Genomic DNA, 22,869 nt, shown 5'->3' on the forward strand with positions numbered 1-22,869 from the left:
AAGAACAGGAGACAATCTCTGGAAAACCCCCATCCCCACCCTGTCTGCTGAAGCTGACCCTCCAGCTTGCAAAGGATTCCAGGGGAAGTAGATATCTCAACAGCTTTGGCTTTATTTATCTGAGGTAGAGAAACTGGGGGTGATCCCAAATGAGTCTTGCTAGACTCTCCCCCACCCCAAACCCCCAGGAAACAGAGACCAGAGGTGGTGCAGAGCCAAATACAGAGACACAGTTTATTCACCATTTCTGCAGACTGCCTCTCACTGCAAACCAAGTTCCATAGGCTGACCTGCCAGCCCGCCCCCAGGCCAGAAGGGCTCCTAGTCCTAGAGACTCCCTTGCCCAGACCGTGGGAGAAGGCACTGTAACAACAGATAAGGTAGGGGTGCTGCTGGAGCCTCAGCAACTGCTGCAAACATGCCCCGCCCCTCCAAATATAATAGCCTGGAGGAGCAGGGATCGGGGCAGGAGCTGCCCTCATTACAGTTTCAGGTGCCACCCTGGCCCCTGAGCATTTTAGAGAGAGCTGGCTGGGGAAGGGGGTAGAGTCCTACCAGCTCTCCCTCCTCCCCTCAGAGTGGGGCTACTTGTCAGGATAGTTGAGGGTAGGCAGGGGTGTGGTGACCAGGCCTCATTTCTCAAAGTGGTCCAGGGGGTAGTGCTCCCCATAGGTCTGGAGGTGATGGGCTAGGGACTCCTGCTGCTTGCGAAGCTGGGCGGGCATCTCCTGATACACATCTGAGAAGAGGAGGTTGGGGTTGGGCTTCAGCTTCCGTTCAGCCTGCTCAAAGGCCTCCATCACCTGTGGGGACATGAGTCGGTAGGCAAGCAGCCACTCCCACCCAGAGCCTGGCCTCCTACCTGTGGGACCTTGGCACAGGGTTAACCACTGAGTATTTGTGTTCTCATCTGGACAATGGAGATGATCGTCATAATAGCAATGAAATGGATAACCCCCAAATCCCAGTATCTCCATCCTAGGCAGGGACCAGGCACTGTACCAAGTTTATGGAATCATTTAGGCCTCTCAGCAGCCCTAAGAAGTGGGCAGCTAGGAGATGAGTAACCGAGGCATAGAGAAGAGAAGCAACTTGCCCACACTGATGTCATTAGGGGCAGAGACAGGACACATGGTGCCACCTGACACCAGGGTCTGCCTTACCACTGGACAGCACTGCCTCTGGCTCCTAAAGACCAGGCCAAGGTGGGCAACATGCAGACTCTGGGCAGTGCACTTATATTGCACATGGATCAAGTGACCTAATCCTCAAGCAACCTTCTGAAGCAGGTACCACCAGTATCCCCTCTTTCAAAGACAAGGACACCGAGAACAGATAATTTGCCAAGGCCACACAGCTAGGACTTTCAGAGGTACAGATGGGCCAGGCAGCCTGGCTCCCCAGGCCACACCTGGAGACAACACTGGGGCTGGCTGTCCCTGAGTCTCCAGTCAATGTCCCCAATCTCAGCATCCCCTCCTTCCAGAGTTCTCCATGACAGACCAGTCCTCTACCACACATTCCCCTGGGTGTGGGCCAGCCCCTCACCTTCTTGCGAGACTGCTTCCTCCAGGCCTTCTCCTGCTCATCGTCCCACCAGCCACAGCTCAGCAGGTAGTGCCTCAGCCGGGAGATGGGGTGGTCCTGCTTGTCCCAGTAATTGACCTCATCCACTGAGCGGTATGCTGAACTATCGTCGCTGGTGCTGTGGTGCCCGATCCTGCCCAGGGAGAGGGGGCTCAAGGTCAGCTTGGGGCCCCCTGGAGTGGGGGTCAGGAGGGAGGGAGGGGGATAGACTAGGGAGGAAGGGGTAAAAATGGAATAAAGGCAAGGAACGGGATGCACTATGGAGTGATGAGGCCATGTTTTAGGGACAGTGATCAACATAAAGGAGATGCTAAAGACAGTGGCTGTCAGAGCTGTGGGGACAATGGCGCGGAAGAGGCAGGCACCGGTAGGTCATGGCCTCGATGAGGAAGGGCTGGTTCTCTGCCACAGCCCGCTGCCGGGCCTCCCGTGTGGCGTTGTACACAGCGAACACGTCGTTGCCATCCACGCGGATCGACATGATGCCATACCCAGGGCCTCGTGCCGCTGTGGGGACAGACAGAAGGCTGGTCAGGTCCCAGAGCTAAGATGAGGAAAATGCACAGGGCCAGAAAGGAACAACTAGGGACAGAAGGAAGGAAAGAAGACAGGGTGAGAAAAGGAGGGCAAAATAGCACTCTGCTCCTTTCTCCAGCAACCTAGCTGATGCCAGACACCACAGGAAGAGAGCGGAGGAAGAGGACAGAGGGTGGCAGCGAGGCAGAAGGAAGGAGATGATCCAGGCAGAGTGGGAGGTGGCCAGCAGGGCCCATACCGATGCCGTCCCCACGATACTGCTCGGAGGTGGGCGTGGAGATGGCGTAGCCATTGTTCCGGCAGAAGAAGATGATAGGGCACTCAAGTGTGGCGGCGAAGTTGAAGCCAGCGTGGGCGTCCCCTTCACTGGCTGCCCCCTCGCCGAAGTAACAGATGACAGCTCTGTTAGCGTTGGCCCGCTTGGCCGCATAGGCCGCCCCCACTGCTGCAGGGGAATGAGAGGGTGGTGAGGACAGGAGGCGCTATACACACGCACGCACGCACGCATGCATACACACACACGCAGCAGCCCATGGCTCGGGGGCTCAGGCAGGGTGTCAACAGCTTTAAGGGGAAAGAAAACACTTGACCTCCTGGTTATCCCTCCATGAACCTATCCCTCCACCCCCATCTTCTCCCTCTCAGCTGACCACAGCTCCAACTTTCCAATTGCTCAGGCCCAAAACTTTTGTATCGTCTGTGATGCCACACTCTGTCATTCCCCATACCTACTCCATCTTCAAAATATAGCCAGAATCTTACCCCTTCTCACCACCTCCTCCATACCTCCCCGGTCAAGCCACTGACACCTCTTGCCTGAGTTACTGAGCAGCCTCCTCACTGGCCACCTGCACAGCTCCCCATCCCAATCTGTTACCCATGGGACAGCCAGAGGACTCTTAAAATGTGAGCCAGCCCAAGCTGTTTCACAATGGACTCCTCCCCAACCCATAGCTCCCATTCCACTCTGGGCCAAAGTCCCCACCAAAGGCAAGGGCCACAAGGCCCCACCAATCTGACCACCTATATCCTCCTCACCACTTCCTAGACTTTGTCTCCAGCCACCCTCCCCATGCTCTTCGTCCCCCACATCACACGTGCCCCACTGGGCTCCCTCCTGCTCCTCAAACACCGATACCTGCCTCAAGACATCCATGCGGCCCCTCCCTTACCTCCTCCAGTCTGTGCTTAAATGTCACCTTCTAGTGGTGCCTCCCCACTACCTGCCCCCATCACGTACCACTCCTTCCTTGGCTTCATTGTTCCCTACAGGACTTACCACCCCTGACACACTCTAGGTGTTACTCCTTCATCTTGCTTACTGTCTGTCTCCCCCACAACTAGGTCAGCACCAGGAAGTCTGGGGTTTCTGTGTCTTTTGTTCATTGCACCTACAGTGGCACCCAACACATAGCAGGGACTTCATACATTTGCCAAATGAGTGACTTAGTGGGCACCCAAATGGAAAGTTAGGGCCAGGGCCCACCCTTATGGAAACCCTGCCTACCTTTAGCTCAAATGCCACCTCCTCTGGGAAAGCTTCCCTGCTACCTCCTACCTAAGAGGCTTGAGCTGCTTGCTGTTCCCAAATAGAACACTATGAGCTAAGGTGTGCGGAGCCTTCTGATGTGCCAGGCACACTGCTGAAGCCTGCAGTGGTACAACTCATGCACCCTGTCTGCCCTGGGTCTGGCACCTGGTGGGTCTGCTTCCCACACAGTCCTCCTTTTAATAGAGGGGACTTCAAAGCACTTAGAGTGAGCTTCAGGGGAGTTTGCTTGACTACAAGGACTGAAGCAGACACAGGTTAGAATCAGAACATGAGCCCTGGAGTCACTCAGCCCATGACTTGAGTTCCTGCTCTGCTCTCTACCTGCCATGTGACCTTTAGCAAGCAACTTCCCTCTTTGACTTCAATTTCCTTCTCTTTAAAATAGCAGTAAATAATCACGTCCACCCCCATGGCCACAGTGAATGTCCTATTAGACAATGAAAGCGAAGCACTGGCACAGTGCCTGGAGCCTGGTAAGCACTCAGGAATGCACCAGCTGTTTGTGAGCAGGCGAATGTGGTGGACACAAGTTTGGGAAATCCAGAGTATGACCATACTAGCTCAAGACTGCTGAACACCACCAGAGCACCTCCTCTGAAGGGTCCTAGACAAGAGGTACTTTGAAAGTCTGAAGCACAGACCAGGGCTTTGAAGTTGGTGCCAACCTGGAAGCCCACCCAGATGGGATGGAGAAGGGCTGGGGCCTGGACAGTGGTGTGAGGTTGGTCTGCGTCCTCACCCTGAGGGATCTGTGTGGCCAGTGGAGAGGAGATGGTGACAAAGTGACGTTCCTTGCAGCCGTAGTGGACAGGCATCTGGCGTCCCTTGCCCAGGTCGCTCACATTGCCATAGCACTGGGCCATGAACAGTTCCAGGGGGTAGTCCCGATACATCAGCACACCTGGGTAAGGAGGAGGCAGTGGTTACCCTGGTAGGTGGTGTGGGGGGTGGGAGGGTCAGACCAACCCTGTCAGTGATCTGGGACTGCCATTTCCCCATCTGTACAATAAAGAAGCTGGACCAGAGCAGGGAAGGCAAACTCGGACGCTCCTGGGGACCAGGCAGGTGCCACGGATACATGACCTGGTGGGCAGACCAGAAAGCACAGGCCTGTCTCAAAACGGAGGCCAATGGTCAAACCAACTGACTGCTGACCAGGGAGGCCAGACAATCCAGTTTTTCAAAAGAAAGCAGAAATCTGGCCTTTCGTTGTTCTTTCTTTTTCAATGAAAAACTGTGAAGTTTTTTTTTTTTTTTGTCCTTTTTGTGACCGGTAAGGGGATCGCAACCCTTGGCTTGGTGTCGCCCGCACCGTGCTCAGCCAGTGAGCACACCGGCCACCCCTATATAGGATCCGAACCCGCGGCGGGAGCACCGCTGCACTCCCAGCGCCGCACTCTCCCGAGTGCGCCATGGGCTCAGCCCAAAACTGTGAAGTTTTTAAGTGTTTTCAACTAATTCAGTTACTTAAAAAAAAATCATCATTACGAACCAAATAAAAGCACGGGCCACTAATTCATAACTTCTGGGCTAGAGAGGAAATAGTCTAACCTGTTTGTGGTATTAAAACCCTTTCTTCAAACAAACCCTCTGGTGGACACCCACCTCAACATCTAAGATCCAAACTGGGTGAAGGGGGCCCCGCGTGCTAAGTTAGAAGACAGGAGGGGGTTTGCGATTATCCTAGGACAAGCTAGGACCCTCTTTGCCCCACCTATAGGGGGGAATAGTCCTCACAGCCACACCTTGGGAGCAGTGCATGGGTCAGTGATGTCCTGCAGAAGCACTCTGAGAGCATGAGCATTATACAGAAGCAGCTATCTGGTGCAGAGGTTTCCAAACCCTTTCTTTACTGCAGAACCCTTTCTTCAGATGAAAATTTAATAGGGATCACGTTACACAGCAGTCACATTTTGTGCAAGGGATGCACATCTTCTCTGAATAACAGCTGCAAATATGAATATAACACTACGTGCCAAGCACTACTCTGAGCACTTTTCATAGAGTAACTCAGTTAATCCTCACAACAACCCTATGAAGCAGGTGGGATTTTCCTCCCCATTAACAGATGAGGAAACTGACGTACGGAACGCTCCCATAACTAGCACCACTTCACACCACCATTAAGTGGCAGGGTAGGGAGCTGGCATAACGCAAAACTCACACAGTTCTAGATTGAGCCTGAGAATGGGAAGTATTTCTGTTTATCGGTTAAAAGGATGCCACCATGAGACACCAACATAAACAGTTCAATACTGCTTGGACAACCGGCTTTGAAATGATACACTTCTTGAAATTTTCATTAGGATTGAGGGTGTTTAGCATTACTTCAACATCCACCTTTGATACAAGCTTATTCGGATTTTCTGTCACATACTTTTGAACGAAGATAATACAAATTCACATAAAATGTAGCTGTGCTGTTTACAAAACAGAAGAGGAGGTGCTCTGCTTGAAGAGGAAAAGGGGGACCTTGTGGAGGACTGGAGTTTGTCTAAGGTACTGCACCACAAGACCCAGAAATTGGGTCCACCACCTGAGACACCGGGGCAGAGGCAGGGGAAGGAGCTGTTAAAAATACAGACTCACGAGCCCAATGCCCCATGACACCCGACACCTCTTAACACTCCTTTTCACTAAGCACCACTGCCTGCCAGTGCCACAATCAGCATTCCACATACAGTCCTTGGTTTATTGGTCAAACAGCCCTGGGAAGGCAACTATGCTGGCAAAGAGCAAAGAGCGAGAGCCATCTCTGAGTCAGACTGCCATAAAGAAGACACCATTCCACTCCTTAGGAGCTTTGTGGCCTGGACCCCATGACCTCCCCTCTCTGACTCAGGTTTCCACCTGGCTTTTACAGGTAATAGTAATGCTGCCTCACATAACTGGGGAGTCTGCCCTTACTCCAGGTAAGGCAAAGCGACGGAACCTCCATGCCAGCTATTGTTATGAAGGCTGCTCTTCTCCCCACTCCACAGCCTAGAGACAGCATCACCATGGCAAGTGACCTGCCAAGTCAGGGCTGGAGTGCAGGTCTGACTCACTCCACATGAAACCCTTCTACAGCTACCCAGATGCAGGGCCTTCTGCCAACCTTCAGAGCTTTCATTCCTGCAGAGGCAGCCCATGGCCAAACAGCCATGTGGAAAGCCCAGCTGTCTCTAGTGATTCCCACTAGCCTTACTCGATCCTGCTTGGAGCCCTCACAAAAGAGACTCCTTCAGCCAAAACATGTACGAAGCACTCAGCAAACCTGGCAGGGGCTCAGCTTGCTACCCACTGTCTGGGAAAGCTCAGTTTCCTTGCTAGTGATGCTGAACCTCAAACAACTATCCCAGAGTATCTGCCCTCCTAGCCACATGGGGTATGGGGGCCTGGCCCAGGTGAAGGGAGTTAACAGTCTGAGAGTAGACTGGAATGCCATGCTGGTCCAGAGAGGGCTCTGAACAGCCACCCTGGCCTGGCCCTACCTCCTACTGAAAAGCCACAGTGAGGCCCCAATCACATCAGCCTTCCGACCCCGAGTGCCCACCCTGTGCCAGACCCTGTGCTGAGGGCTTTGTGCCAACTGCCCCACAACTCCCCTCAACAGCTGTCTTGGGAAGGGTTACCATGACCCTTATAAATGTGGAAACGAGACACAAAGCAGTTAAGCAACTTGCCCAAGGTCGTGCAGTGCCTAAGAGGAAGGGTCAAGATTTGCCTCTCTGGAAGAATCAGTACTTGCTGATGCCCACAGATGGCTCCCTTGCAGGGCCCCCACACCAACACCCAGATCACCCAATTCACTGCCCCCTGGGCTAACTCCTTCACTCCCCAGCACTCATTAATGCTTACCAATTTTCTTCACTCCTATTTTTGATCTTCCTTCCTTTCACTCATTCACTTAGCAAGCTCCCCGGCTGGACCCTGCAGGCCTTCCCACCTGCTCCCTCTACCTGGAGGATATAGTGCCTGAAGAGAGGCCAGGAGAGCCCCGCACTGGGTGGACAGGGGCACATTCCACACCCACGGCTAGGCCTGGCCCTCAATATATCTCCGAATAACCCCTCAATGCAGGCACTTTCATAAGCCCTATTTTGCAGATGAGAAAACTGAGGCTTAGAGAAGGGAAGTGACTTGCCCAAAGTCTGACAACTGGTAATAAATGGTTAAGAGCACAGGCTTCTACTATACTTCTCAGCCTTCAAAGAGGGGAAGTCAACCCTTTCCAAAGTCCTGTCCCTGGCTTGTCTCTTTCGTGCTTGGAACATTCTTCCTCCAGCTCCTCAGACCTTTCTGGCATTATGCTATTCCTGGAGGAGCACTTGAGGTAACTAAAATGGGCACTTTGATGGAGACCACAGGGCCAAACCATGGGCAGACATACCTGCCTCCCGGTACTGGCCAAACACCAGGTCCGTGTTGTCCAGGGCGGCTGCACTCCCCACGTGTGTCCCCTCCTCTCCATAGTTGGTCATGTAGAAGGAGATCCGGCCCTGGGGTGGAGGGGGGCCCAGAGACCCAGGCTTGGTTATGCTGGGCAATGACAGAGAACCAGCCAAATCCTGCCCAGCTTCTGGTGACTCCATTAATCAACAGTCTTCCTCAAGGCCAACCCTGGGCCAGGCTATGCTGGGGTTCCTACCTTCATGGAGGAACTGCTGGACTGGTTACAGCCAGAGTGATCAGGTCTCTGTGATGGAAGTCCAAAGAAGGTACCTGCCCCACCATGGAAGGATATCAGGGAAAACTGCCTAAGCTGAGCAAAGGGGGTGTGGGTGGAAGGTTCCAGGCACAATGAAGGCCATGAGACCAGAAAGGCTAGGACATGAAGTGGGAGAGGTGGGGAAAGATGAGGCAGGACAGGCAGGTAGCACCCAGACAAGGCAGGGAAGGATGCATGTGGACTTTACTCCGAGAACAGTGATAACCCACTGACGGTTCTCCTCATTGGAGCAATGTGGTCAGACTTGTGTTTTAGAAATCTCTCTCAGGCTGCCATCTGGGAAACAGATGGAGAGGACAGGGCTGGTTGCAGCAAGCCAGGAGAGAGGGGGCGGTGGCCTGGCTTGGTTGTGGTGGGAGGCAGGGAGAGGAGCAGATGGATGACTCTTAAGAAGCTGAGTCAGTGGTGCTAGGGAGCAGCAGACCATGCTGATTGGCCACACCAGTGCCCAGGCAGTGCCCTGCTCCCAAACACCCCAATCTCAGAGCCTGGAAAAGACAAACACTTGGTTCCCAGCCTCCCTTGCAGCCGCAGGTGGCTATGGGACACAGTTTTAGCCACAGACTTCAATGGAAGTCTGTTTTTACTTTCTGGATAAAAGGGACCACTGCAGCTAGTCCCACCCTGTCACTACTCCCTTCTTCCTGCCTTGCACATAGCCACAAAGCCTGGACCTGTGGCAGCCATCTTGTGACCATGAAGCAACAAGCATAGGGTGAAAGCCAGCTTGCCAGCAACAGTGAAGCAGAAAGAGAGGAAGGGTCTGGGGCTTTTGCGGTGCTGCCAAGCAGCTGAACAATTTCTAATGAAATATCTAGAGACACAGGGAATGAGGGGGTAGAAAGGGATTAGGTGCAGGTTTCCGGTTTGGGCAAATGGGAGGATGGTGGTTCCCTTCACTGAGAAATGGACTAGGGGAGGAAGAGGAGCAGGTCTGGGAAGATGCCAAGGTCAAGTTTGGACAAGCTGAGTTTGCTGTGGGACATCCAGGGCAAGAAGCCAAACAGATGTGGGGCTCTAAGAAGCCTGGCTGGAGATCTGAGGAACCTCTAGCATACACATGGAAGTGAGATCACCCAGGACTGTATGTAGAATGAAACAAAGTGAGCCTGTGATGGCACCCTGAGGGACACCCCATGGCCAGTCCCCCTCAGGGCTCAGCAGCGCCCTCCTTCATGTGTTCCTCAGGCCTGGCTTTCCAGTTGCTGCAGGAGAAACCAATGAATAAGTGCTTTCTTCTAAGTGGGGAGCCAATTAAAGTTAACCAACCTTCTAGTGCCAAGTGAGTGGGCAGATGCTGGGTACTGAGGGCCTGGCAGGGCTGTCAAGGTTAGCGTGGGGAGGAGCCTGAGATGGGCCCCCTGAGGAAACAAGACGGGCTAGTGGCAGAGACTACTGGCTGCCTACCCAGTATCCTATCACCCTTCCTCTCTGTTAACAGAGAGCAACTGCCTGGACTGAAAGACTACATCTCTCAGTCTCCCTTGCAGCCTGGAGTGACCAATGAATGTAAGCAGATGTTATTGGGTACAACTACCTGGAAAGTTCTATAAAAGAGGCAGTGGGGAGATAGCTATAAAGTGTCATGTCTGACATTCCACCTTCGTCTACCTGCTGTCTGGAATGAGATGTGATGGAGCGAGCTCCAGCAGCCATTTGGATCATGATGGGACCTCACTGTTACTTACAGCTAAACATAATCCTAACAGATACAGGCTGAACTGTGATGGATAAGGTGACCTGTGTCAGCCAATGGGCCAGGGATCTTACATGCTGGGTCTCACAGAATTCCTACCCCGCTCCTACAAGGTGAGTTTTATCTTTAGCCCCATTTTTTAACACAGTGAGGAAACTGAGGCAAAGATGAGGAAACTGAAGCAAAGATAAGGAAAAAAAAAATCACCTACCCAAAGTTACAGCTGTGATTGTACCCAAGTCTGTCAGATTCCAGAGCCCGTCTGCAAAGTGCAGGCAGGGGCAGGAAGGAGTCTATGCATGCAGGAGTGGCGAGGCCTGGCACTGAGGCTGTGGGAGGGGAGCAGAGAGCACTGAGGCCACAGTGGAACGGGGAAGACGGGGTGGTCAGGAAGGGCTGGACTTGATCCTGTAGACGGTGGGAGCTGAGGAAAGTTTCCAGGCAGGGTGGACACACTACTCTAACCTGGGAACCCATACACAGTGTTCCTGTGAGTGGAAGTCTGGGAGTGGGCCACCCACCCAAATCTGCTCAGTACTATCCTCTAGCCCAAGGGGCCTCATGGTTTAGTCTGCAGCAGGATCAGGGGCCTGATACAAATGTGGAGTCCCAAGCCCAACCCCACTTCTGATGCAGCAGGGACCTTACCTGCTGGGTTTCACAGAATTCCTACTTCTGTTGCAGCAGGAGTGGGGAACATCTAAGGGCCTGCCTGCCCAACACGTTTCCCCTTTTCTAATAGGAATCCCCCGCCCCTGCTCTCAGTCTCTGCGGCCTGGGAAGGATGAAGTCTACTCCTATATTCCCTTGGTTCCAGGAGGTGGGCATGTGGCCCGGGCCTGGCCAACCAATCATAGTGATTGGTTCAGGACAGGGTCTATGACCAAAGCTTGGCCAATAAGCACCAGCCCTGGGCCTTCTGCTAGAACCCTAGGGACCATTCTCTTTCCACTGCTAAGTGGGAAAGATATAATTGCAAGACTGGTAGGATCATAATAAATAAGGCACTCAGCCCTCCATATCAGTGGGCTCTGCATCCGTGGATTAAACCAACTGAGGATGAAAAATATACAGAGAAAAAAAATTGCATCTGTACTAACATGTACAGAATTTTTTTCTTGTCATTCCCTAAACAATATAGTATAACAACTATTTTTTATTGCATTTACATTGTATTAAGTATTATAAGTAATCTAGAGGTGATTTAAGGTACAGTTATGCAGGGGCTGGCCAGATAGCTCAATTGGTTAGAGCGCGGTGTTATAACACCAAGGTCAAGGGTTCAGATCCCTACACCAGCCAGTGGCCTAAAATAAAATAAAGTACAGTCATGGATTGCTTAATGACAGGGATATGTTCGGAGAAGTGCATCATTAGACAATTCCATTGTTGTGTGAACATCATAGAGTGTACTCACAGAAACCTAGATGACACAGCCTACTTACACAACTAGGCTATATGGTACAGCCTATTGTTCACACGTGGATAATGCATTGCATTATGATTATAATCTTATGGGACCACTGTTGCATATGCAGTCTGTCATTGACCAAAACATCATTATGTGGTGCATTACTGTATATGGGAGGATGTGCATAGGTTATATGCAGATATTATATTAGGAACTTGAGCATCTCTGGATTTTGGTATCTGCAGGAGGTCCTGGAACCAATCCCCCATGGGGTACCAAGAGATGACCGTAATAGCTAATATTTATTAGGTGCTGGCTAAATGCCAGTTTCATTGTTCTTAAGGCCATTACATATGCCACCATCAATCCTCATGGCAACCTCATGAGGTAGGTGCATGTAAGAAAACTGAAGCACTGAGAAGCAACTTTCCCAGGGCCACAGAGCAGAAAGAGGAAGAAGTAGGACTTCAATCTTACAGACTTGCTCCAGAGCCTGTAACCCGAACCCTTTCTCTCTGCCACCTCTTCAAGAGCCAGGAGCTGCCAGAGACCACCAGTGCTTGAAAATGAAGGAAGCCAAGGCAAAGAAGAGTAGAAAAGAGACACACAAAGAGAAAAAGAACTGATAATATCTTTTGAGCTCACTGGATCCAGCTGTGCCTGAAAACAGGGCCTTCTAGACTTGCACTTGAGTCAATAAATTCCCTCTTTACTGACACCGGTTTGACTGGGTCCTTGTCCCCTGATACTAAGACTTCTGAGGACCACAGCGCATTTGACATGGGTCTAGGGTGGTCTCTAGAGTACTGTAGGAAGCACTGTGGGGCCACACAGTTTCTTGGGACTGTGAGTTCCCAAGAGGAAGTGTTGTCAGGCATTCTCCTCCCTGCCCTCTCTCAGCACAGGTAAAGCTCCCAGCAAGGCACACAGTAGGTGTTTTTAGTGGTCAGGTCCATCCTTCTGCCCTTGGGCAGGACCCTTCCCACACTCTTCCCCCAGAGCCCCAGGAATTCTTTTTTTTTTTTTTTTTTTTTTTTTAAGATGACCGGTAAGGGGATCTTAACCCTTGACTTGGTGTTGTCAGCACCACGCTCAGCCAGTGAGCGAACCGGCCATCCCTATATGGGATCCGAACCCGGGGCCTTGGTGTTATCAGCACCACACTCTCCCAAGTGAGCCACGGGCCGGCCCAAGCCCCAGGAATTCTAAACACCTCCAAAAGGATCTCCATCCCTCTCTCCCCTCCTTGGATGCTGTCCTTCAACCCAAACGCAAGTAGGAGGACCTCAGGCAATTCCAAACCCCCCTCCCCAGGCTTGTCCCCATGGACCTGCCGCTGAGACTCGTAGAGGATGCGGTCCATGGTGTTGAGCAGCGTCATGCTTTTGTACAATTTCAGCACCTTCTCCTGCGGCAACTGCAGATGGAAGCACAGACAGACATGCAGCAGTTGGGACCAGAAAAAAGATGGGAAAGGGGCCTGGGCAGGGGGGCACAAAAGCAGGGGAGGCAGCCTCTCACGTGGGGATCCTCGCTGGGGTTGATGATCTGGCCCTGCCGGTCCATGACGCGGTAGATGGGAATTCCAGAGATGACATTGGGCTGGATGAATTCGAGCTTGTCTATAAATTCCGCTGAGGCCCCTGGGAACTGGGGCTTGTCATCCAACGATGAGAACTGCTGCTGCTGCTGCTGCCTATGGAGGTGCTGGGAGAGACAGGGCAAGGGTGACGCCCATGTCAGGAGAAGCACACTGAAGTTCCAGTTGGCTCAACCCTGCTGGTAGGAAGGATGGCAGGGTGGTTAAGTCGCCATGGCCCTAGTGGTCTCTGGGACCTGACTCACAGGGTCTGAATCCCAGCTCCACCACTTTCTCGTTGTGACACATTGGGCAAGTTACTACAACTTCTGTGTCTGTTTCCTCATCTGTAAAATTGGGATAAAAACAATAACATCTATCCCATAGAGCTGTTGCAAACCTTAAATGACTCAATAAAGTGGCAAGCAGCACAAGAACTGGTACCTATTATTATTCTCATTATCACAGGCCCAAACTCTTCATCCTGGCATTCAAAGCCCCAGTCTGGACACAGACATCCCCTCCTCTCTATCTCCCATTGCTGCCACAGGCACATACACCTCGGCATAGTACCCTCTAGGCAGCCAGACAGGCTCTTTACTGACCCCTATTCCAGACACTAGGGAGGTCACACAGAATAGATCTTAAATCTTAGAGCTCTTAAGAGTCAGACTGCCTGGGTTCAAATCCCTTACTGAGTGACATGGCAAAGTGACTTCTCCTCTTCAAGTGTCTCCCTCCTTGTCTAAAATGGAAGACACCTCATGGAAATGCTTTGAGGCTTAAATGAGATCATGCATATAAAATGTGCAGAAGAATATCTGTAAGTCATATGGTAAATGCTCAAAAAATATGTTGGCTATTATCGTTCTACCATCACACCTCTGTTCTCCTCTCTTTACAAGAAGGCCTCTTCCCCATCCCCTGGCAAACTGCTCCACATGCTCCAGTGCCCTCTCTACTCCAGTCCCAGCTCCCCCTGCAAGCCCAGGCTGATTCATTCAACAAATATTTGAGCACCTGCTTTGTTCAACCCCTCTGCTTCATTCTGGGAGCCTATGACAGGCAAGACATCTGTCCTTGCTGCCTCACAGGTAAGACAGAAGCTGAACAAGTAATGATTCATATTATTCTACAACAGAGGGGAAGGCTTCTCTGAGGAAGTGATGTTACAACTGAGACCTGAAGGACAACTAGGAGTTAGAAAAATAGCATTCCAGGCAGGGGGAACTGAACATGCAAAAGACAAAAAGTGAGGAAAGGTATGTACTATGTGGAAACTGGAAAGAGCTCAGAGTGGCTGGAGGACTCCTGTGAGGACATCACACATCCTCAGATCAGAGGAAGCATAGCTGGGAAAGCCCAAGAGACCTGTGAGAAGTCTAAATACTCAGTAGGATGTGGACCAATTAGAATTTTTGGCTCTTGAGCCAGACAGCCTTGAACTGGACCAGGTTTAGGGTTATGAAGCCCACACCCGCTGTGTGCCATGCTGAACTTGTCATGCGCAGTCTTACTGAGTACTCAGAAAATCTGTGAGGCTGGATTATTTGCTATTGCCCCTGAGTAGATGAGGAAACTAAGGCTTGGAGAGGTAAAATAACCTGCATGAGGCCACAAATCTAAGAGCAAAATAGGCTGGCTGACTAGCTCAACTGATTAGAGTACAGCCTTATAACAGCAAGGTCATGGATTCGGATCCCCATACTGGCCAGCTATCAAAAAAAAAAAAAAAAAGAAAGAAAAGAAAAAGTGAAAAAGAAAAATTATGTCAGGACTGGACTTCAAACATAGGCGGGGCTGAGATCCAGACCCCAAAATGCATGCTCCTAATCCCAACTGACATTGCCAGCCTGGTTTTCACACATCTGTGCCTTTTTCCCCACTGCTCCCCAATTCCTTAGTTCAGTAATTGTGGCTTCACTTTGAATGGGAGCTAAAGAAGGACTAGGTTTGCCAGGAGCTGAATCTCACATGTGGGTGCTCAAGTGTTTCCCCCTCCCTTCCTTTAATTGCAATGAACAGGCTATCCAAGGTTCCAGAGGGGCAGCACTTTATGTGTGTTCATTTATCTGCATTTGTGGTTGTGAAGAGATTACACTCCCAACAGCAAGGCAGGTTCAGGTCTGAGAACATCACAGCAGACTTCCCCTCCCCTTGCAAGGAGGAAGCAGCCAGCTTCTTATAGCACCAAGCTTCTCCCTTCTTTGTCTTGTGTCTGTCTCCCACACACACAAGTTCCAGGAAGGCAAGAAGAGCATCCAGGTTGGCTTACACAGCAGACACTCAATAGGTTAATTACAGAATGCACGAACGAGTGGTTAAGTTCACTGGCTCTGGAGTCAGAATGACCTGGGTTCCACTTTCTTAGGTCATTGCATGGTTCTCTGAAAAAGACTTCATCTCTTTGAATTTCCTCCTATGTAAAAAGGCTGCAGAGGGCTGTGTGAAAAATTCCTAAGATAATGCACACAAGGGGTTCAGCACAGGCCTGGAACGTGTTATGTGCTCAAAAACTGGTAAAAGGGAGAAAAACAAAACCTAGGAAGGTTAAAAAGTGGGAAAAAGGAAAATGAATGGCACCTTAGGAAAAAGATGGGGAAAAGCAGGAGTTGGGGAGGACTGACTGCACCCTAAACTGGATTTTAACATCAAACTGTGGCCCCAGCAGACACTACAAAGAGAGAGAGAGAGAGAGAGAGAGAGAGAGAGAGGCTGAGGCACAGGGGAGATATGGTAACAGAAAGGACTGAAGGCTGAAGTCTGGGGAGGGGCACTGAGAGAGTAGGCTCAGAGCCAGCAGGAGTCAAGAGTATAGGGTCTGAGGGCTGACAATAAACCAGGGTGTCAGGGCAGGACTGTCTGCCTTTGTAGGCTCAAAAGCTGTCAGGGCACTCCAATGCACACCATATACCGGACAGATACCATCAGGGCACCCTGACATACTCCACACACTGGAAAGCTACCATTAGGGCACCTCAGCTGGGCCTGGGCTCTGTCCTCCTTCCCCTTCTTTCCTGGGCCTGTGGAGATGATGGCAGTCCCCACCCCCAAGGTTACTGTGCTGATCCAATGAGACACACAAAAGGCTCCACACAGTGCCTAGTCCTGAGGAAATGCTCCATTATGGGAGTGGGTAGTAAAATGCCTACAGAGGAAGGATACGACTCCACCTATTTTTTTCCTTCTGTTTTTTGGTGTGTGTGTGTGTTGGTGGGGGTTGGCCTGGTGGCAGAGGCTGCACAGATTTACACAAAGCCTCGAAGCCACATCCTCTCCCACCACACAGAAGAGCACCACCTGCCTTCCCTGGATGGTCTGGTCTGCCCAGTGGAGTCATTCCCTAAGACACCATGGTTAAGGGCGCAGACTCTAAGCAGACTGTGGGCTCCTGATCGTGTAACTAAAACTCCCTGGAAAGAACAAAAAACAAAATAAAAACTCCCTCAGCCTCAGTTTCCTCCTCTGTACACTGGGGGTGGCATGAGTACCTATCTCAGGGTTGTCATAAGGATTAAACAAATTGATACATATAGATTGGTCAGCCCAGTGCCTGGCACATAACAAATGCTTGATAAATAGAAGCAGCTAACAAGTGTACTTGATGATTGTTACTGCCAAACAGGTAGCTTTTGAATATCTGTTTCAAGTCAGGCCCTGAATTGAGGACTGGAGATGGGGAGGGATGGATGACAAACACTGAACACACAAGTAACCATCGTGAAGGACAATCTCAGAGGAGACAGGATAGTATAATGGTTCACCACAAGGTAGGGTAGGAGGAAGGACTTCAGAACTAAACTGTCTGTGTTCAAATCCTCGTTCTGTCCCTTTTCAGCCATGTGACATTGGGCAGAAAAGCCTGTCTTCCGGAACCTATGTCAGTTCATGGAGATAATAATATCTGGCTCACAGGCTCATGGAGAGGCAGGTAAAACACCAGTCATAGCTCTAGGAGGAACCTTTCACTAGCAAGCATCAGATGAAGCACCAGGAAAAGGCTTCCTAGAGAAGGGGGAGTTGAGCCAAGCCCTGCTCAGCAGGCAGGGATGAGGCAGGCCTTAAGCCTACAGGGTTAGAATACTTCAGTCCTAGGCAACAACAAAGGTTCTGAGGCAGGAGAAGAGAGCCCGGCATCCTGGAACACTGAAGACCAGTATGGCTGGAACGGGTTAACAAGAGCCAACTATGTGTCTAGGCACCTGTTGGGAAAATATAGGAAAATGCTCAGGGCCTCTCAGATGTTCAGAATCTTGCCGAGCATTTGATGTAAATATGCACATGCACCCAGGTGCTCCTTGGTTATTGTCTAATGTAATCACGCATGTGTGCCCAAGTGTCCTGGATTATGGACTTAAGTATAAAGGATGAGTGGGTGTGAGCCACAGGGCCCCCTGCCCCCGGGATGGTCGCTGTTGCTAGAGGCTGTTGCTGCCAGGGCTCCTGTGACCCTCCAAGACTACACTGCTGTCGTTGCTGAGGACTGAGCTCATGTCGTCTGCCAACGGCTCCCGGAACCTTTCCCAATTACCTAGCGTGGGCCTGCTTGTGAGAGGTCTGGTAAACCAGTCTGTGCAATGGGTTTGCAGGGTCTAAGCCCTAGCCCTGACAATACAAATGGAAACTTAGTATAACTAAAATAATGAAACGTTTTGGCTTTAGTTATGAAATGCCTAGCCATACAACTGGTGTAGCTATTTCTGTAACCCGACAAGTGGCATAGTCCCCAGCTATACAGCACTCCACAAAGTACTTTATTTATGCCTATGTGCTCACTGAACCCATGTGCCATCCAGGTGAGGCAGGCACTATTATTACTATACCTCCACAAGAGAGGTGGCATCTGAGGCCCAGAGGGGTTAAGCAACTTGTCTGAGGCCACAGAGATAATGAGAGGGGTCATATTAGCATAAGCAGCCAGGCAGCCTGACCACTACTGCCTGGGGAGACTGGAAGAAAAGTCAGGTCCAGAGCATGGAAAGTTTTGTGGATGGTGCCAGTTAACTCCCAGTCCTCCATACCTAGAACAGTTAAGGCCAATCAAACCCACTCTGTCCTGGGCTCTGACACACTCTGTCCTCAAACAGCAAAGAGCTGAGCCTCCCCTTCTGAGGATTTCTGGTTGGGAGGAAGAGATATGGAGATTAATCATGCTTTCTCTGGCCTCAGGGAACCAGGGGCTTTAGTAGCACCAGGCTCCCCCAGGCACTGAAGGTGCTATGAGCCCAGGGAGGGCATTTACCTCTTTGACTGACTCAGTCAGGACAACACCAGATTTACTACACCTGAAGAAAAGCAGCAGCTCCCATTTCTTGAGGCCTGACTGCATTCTCTCTAATCTTCACCACAGATCTCTAACAGAGGTACTATTATTGTTCCTGTTTTATAGATGGAGACTTGGCATTTTGAGTCCAGAAAGCTTCCCTGAGGAAGTGGCAGGTCAGCTGTCATCTGAAGAACCACATACCTACAAAGGCCTCCAGATGGGAGAAGGCACACTCAAGGAAGGAAAAGATCACCAGCAGAGCTAAAGCACTGAAAGGGAAGACACACTGGGGGCTGAGGCCAGACCTTCCCAACCTAACTTCCAACAAGCCCCAACAGCCCAGGCAGAGTGGCTTGGGCAGAGGCTGGTGATACATGCCAGGACTGGACTAAGCAGGATGTTGCAAGACTTGAACCTAAGCCCCACCCCTTCTCCTCCTCGCAGCCTGGTACCATGAAAAGAAATTGGGCTTTGGAGTCCAGAGCTCCAAGTTCAGACCTCATCTCTCCAGGCCTCCGTTTCCCACCCTGTAATAGCAGAGTACTACCAGTACAGACCTTGCAGTGTGCCTGTATTAAATATAATAATGGATGTGAGCTGGCATTATGTCATGAAGTGCTTCATGATGTGAAAAGGGACCAGGTTTCTTAAGATATTAGCCAAGAGGGAGTTGGACCCAATTGATTAAGAGATCAATAATGATCATCTCCATTCATCCCACAATACACAATGGGCACCTACCACTTGGAGATACGGCACAGGGCACTAGAGCCTGTGACAGACTGCCCCGGAACAGCTAGGTAGGAAAAATAACATTACTGATCATTAGCAGACTGAACTTAGGTGCTCCCTGACTTCCAATAGGTTAAGGACTAAATTTACCGCACTTGTTAGAGTCAGAGAAGTGAAATGGCTTGGCCAAGCCCGGGGCTGGGGTGGTGACTGAGAAACTGACTCATAACTCCCTGACAATCTGAATTGCCTTCCTTCTCTTCTCCTAGAGATATGATAGCAGGAGGAAGAAGAGAGGAGGAAAACAGGCAAACACCTCCAAGGCAGCAGTGTACTCAGTATAAGGGGTGGTTAGAGGAGTGGCAAGAAAGCAAGGACAAGTAAGGCAGCCCCATCCCTCCTCCCACCTGACCTGCCCCAGGAATCCGATCAAATCTGTCCATCACAATGCAACCTCCCAAACCTTCCCCTAAGGCACTATCTCTTCATCTCCACCTTCATAAAAACTCCACCACCCAATATGACAGCCACCAGACACTTACGGCTATTTAAACTTAAATTCATTAGTGGGGCCAGCCCCTGGCTCACTCGGGAGAGTGCAGTGCTCATAACACCAAGGCCATGGGTTTGGATCCTATATAGGGATGGCTGGTTCGCTCACTGGCTGAGTGTGGTGCTGACAACACCACGCCAAGGGTTGAGATCCCCTTACCGGTCATCATTTTTTAAAAAATAAATAAATAAATAAACAAAATAAACTTAAATTCATTAAAAAATTGAATAATACTAAAACTTCTGTTCCAGGCCGGCCCGTGGCTCACTCGGTAGAGTGCGGTGCTGATAACACCAAGGCCACGGGTTCGGATCCCATATAGGGATGGCCGGTTTGCTCACTGGCTGAGCGTGGTGCTGACAACACCAAGCCAAGGGTTGAGATCCCCTTACCGGTCATCTTTAAAAAAAAAAAGAAAAAAAAAAACTTCTGTTCCTCAGTCACACTAGCCACATTTAAAGTGTCCATTAGCCATGTGTGGCTAAGTGGCTACTGTGCTGGACAACGCGAATATAAAACATTTCCACTATCACAAAAAGTTCTTTAGGATAGTCCTGGTGTAAAATCTTCTTTAACCAAATGCTACTACCCTTTCCCCCCACTCAAAGAAAGTTGAGTCTCTTTTTTAATCTTAGAAAGAACAGGTGGGGGCTGACCCCGTGGCGCACTCAGGAGAGTGCAGCGCTGGGAGCGCAGGGACGCTCCCGCCGCCGGTTCGGATCCTATATAGGAATGGCCGGTGCGCTCACAGCGCTCACTGGCTGAGCGCGGTGCAGGCGACACCACACCAAGGGTTGCGATCCCCTTACCGGTCACGAAAAAGACAAAAAAAAAAAAAAAGAAAGAAAGAAAGAACAGGTGGGAGATATACAAGTGAGGAGAAAAAGGTGACTCAAGAAAATATAAATTTTTTAACATATAAATAAAAAGTAGGGCCTTCTTCCTCCCTTCCCCCAAAACATGAAGGAGGGGAGGCAAGAGTGAAGGGAACAAGGAGACTAAACCAGGAGGGAAATGGATTTAATCAGCCACAAATGACCTTTCCCTGTGCATGCCCCAGCCCTGCCCACCTCCCACCCGACTTGCCCAGCCAATGGGCTCCTGGAACTTAGATCAGCTGTAAAGAATCCGATCCATAAAAATAAAAAATCAAAATGGAACAGCCCAAAGGCAGGAGATTGCCTTTCCAACATCCTACTCTTGCAAACCTGCATTTACCTGCTTCAAGTGACTGCCTTCCTAGATAACCACGCCTCCACTCCAGGCCCCTCCTACTCACCCTCCTCCGCGTTTCTCCCCCTACCCAGAGCTTCTCCTACAGACTCCACCTTCCCTTAAGGATTGGGGATCAGAGGGTCAGAGATCTTGATAGGTTTTTCCCGAGGGCCCTGGCAATCCAGATCCTCCAAAGGGCATCTCCTTTCTTCTCCCCATCTCCAAGGTCAGTTTCTGTCCCTTCCCTCCACCCTCACTAACAACAGTAGCCCACATTCCCATTGCCCTTACGATGTGCCAGGTTCAGTCTTAGCACTTTACATATTGAATTTTTACAACAACCCGAATTTTTTTTTTTTTTTTAAAGAAGATGACCGGTAAGGGGATCTTAACCCTTGACTTGGTGTTGTCAGCACCACGCTCAGCCAGTGAGCGAACCGGCCATCCCTATGTGGGATCCGAACCCGGGGCCTTGGTGTTATCAGCACCGCACTCTCCCGAGTGAGCCACGGGCCGGCCCAACAACCCGAATTTTTACAACAACCCGAATTTTTACAACAACCCTATGAGGTGGCCACTGTTAGTACTTTACAGACATGGATATTAGATCCAGATATGGATATTAGGCCCAAGGCTACACAACTGGAAAGTGTCACAGCAGGTAGATGAACTCATTTGGTCTAGCTCCAGAACCGACCCACTTCACCACTACTCTCTTACCTGCTAAATTTTAGTTCAAATCTCTTCGACAGCCCAATGCCTCTCCCCTTCTAAACGGGGGCTTCCAGCTAGATTTTTTTATAGTGTGATCTTGTCCTTAGCAGCATCTGCCTAAAAGAATTCTGACCCTTTTAACAAGAAACAAAGTTTTCTCAAATGTTTCTAATAAATGTGGGCAAAGTGCCGTCTGGCGCCTTTCTCCCTTCTTTTCTCCCCTCATTAATTCAACAAATGCATACTGATCATCTCTTCTGTGCAGTGCCCAGAACACACGAAGTCCCTGTCTGACATTCGATCAGAGGAGACAAGAATCAAACGAGGGCTGGCGGGTTAGCTCAGTTGGTTAAAGCACAGCCTTGTGGGCCGGCCCGTGGCTCACTCGGGAGAGCGTGGTGCTGACAACACCAAGTCAAGGGTTAAGATCCCCTTACCGGTCATCTTCAAAAAAAAAAAAAAGCACAGCCTTGTAACACCAAGGTCACGGGTTTGGAGCCACGTACCAGCCGGCCACCACCACCAAAAAAAGAGAGTTTTTTCACACAATAATTTTAAAATTAGAATTGTGGCAAAGAAGCAAAAAATGCAGAGCCCTACAAAAGCCCGTGACGGGGACCTGATCTCTCCTTTCTCCTCTTTGAAGAGGGCCCTAGGCTGGCCGGTTAGCTCAGTTGGTTAGAGCGTGGTGGAGATACCGCCAAGGTCCAGGGTTTGATCCCTGTAATGGCCAGTCACAAAGAAAAAAAAGAGAGAGAGAGGAATCTTTACTCAGAAGTCTCTCCCTTACTAAGTTAGTTTCATTTTCCAACCCTCGAGGGAAAAGGTCTCGCCGCCCTCCCCTGCCCGTCCAAGGAGCCAAACCTGAGGATGTGTAGAAACTAGTGAGGAACCCTCATCCCTCTCTCCAAAATGCCCCCCTCCCATAGGGTCCACAAAAGAGCTACCTCGCTTTTCCCTCTCCCAAGGAAGTGCAAGTTCTCTCCTTGAGTGTCTTCTCCAAGTGGTCCCACTCCTTTTCCCTTCTATGACAGCCCTTCCTTCACAACCTGCAGGGACCCCACGCTCTGAAGATAGCCTTTACGTCCCTTCTCCCCACTGGGGCGGCAGGTACTCACATTTCTAGCAATCCCCCGAGGTCCAGGCCGCCGCAGCAGCAGGAGGGCAGCCTGCCTCAGGCCGCGGCTTGGCCCCCAGACCCTCGGCACAGCGATCGCTACCGCCATCTTGGCTAACAACCACCCGGCGATCCGCCCCTCTCCTAGTCTAGACTGGGGGCTGCCCCTTCACGAGCCTGACTCAAATACTAGCACCAC

At 50.7% G+C, this 22,869-nt stretch overlaps 1 protein-coding gene across 3 annotated transcripts; it reads right to left on the bottom strand.

Annotated features, from left to right (window-relative positions):
* Positions 1–205: 205 nt before the first annotated feature.
* BCKDHA (branched chain keto acid dehydrogenase E1, alpha polypeptide) lies at positions 206–22,812 on the bottom strand. Of its 3 annotated transcripts, none has more exons than XM_008583279.1 (9): positions 22,672–22,812; positions 13,016–13,201; positions 12,825–12,911; positions 8,049–8,157; positions 4,416–4,577; positions 2,363–2,569; positions 1,953–2,094; positions 1,549–1,720; positions 206–803 (listed from the first exon to the last, which is right to left on the bottom strand). In XM_008583279.1, the coding sequence occupies exons 1-9, from the start codon at positions 22,777–22,779 to the stop codon at positions 633–635; spliced, it is 1,344 nt and encodes a 447-aa protein (XP_008581501.1). In that variant the 5' UTR covers positions 22,780–22,812; the 3' UTR covers positions 206–632. The 3 variants fall into 3 exon arrangements, with proteins under 3 accessions (XP_008581501.1, XP_008581502.1, XP_008581503.1); XM_008583280.1 differs by having other exon boundaries at positions 2,363–2,566; positions 22,672–22,782; XM_008583281.1 differs by lacking the exon at positions 4,416–4,577 and having other exon boundaries at positions 22,672–22,782.
* Positions 22,813–22,869: the final 57 nt, after the last annotated feature.

The sequence above is a fragment of the Galeopterus variegatus genome, unplaced genomic scaffold, assembly GCF_000696425.1.
Source record: "Galeopterus variegatus unplaced genomic scaffold, G_variegatus-3.0.2 Scaffold2882, whole genome shotgun sequence".
NCBI lineage: Eukaryota > Metazoa > Chordata > Mammalia > Dermoptera > Cynocephalidae > Galeopterus > Galeopterus variegatus.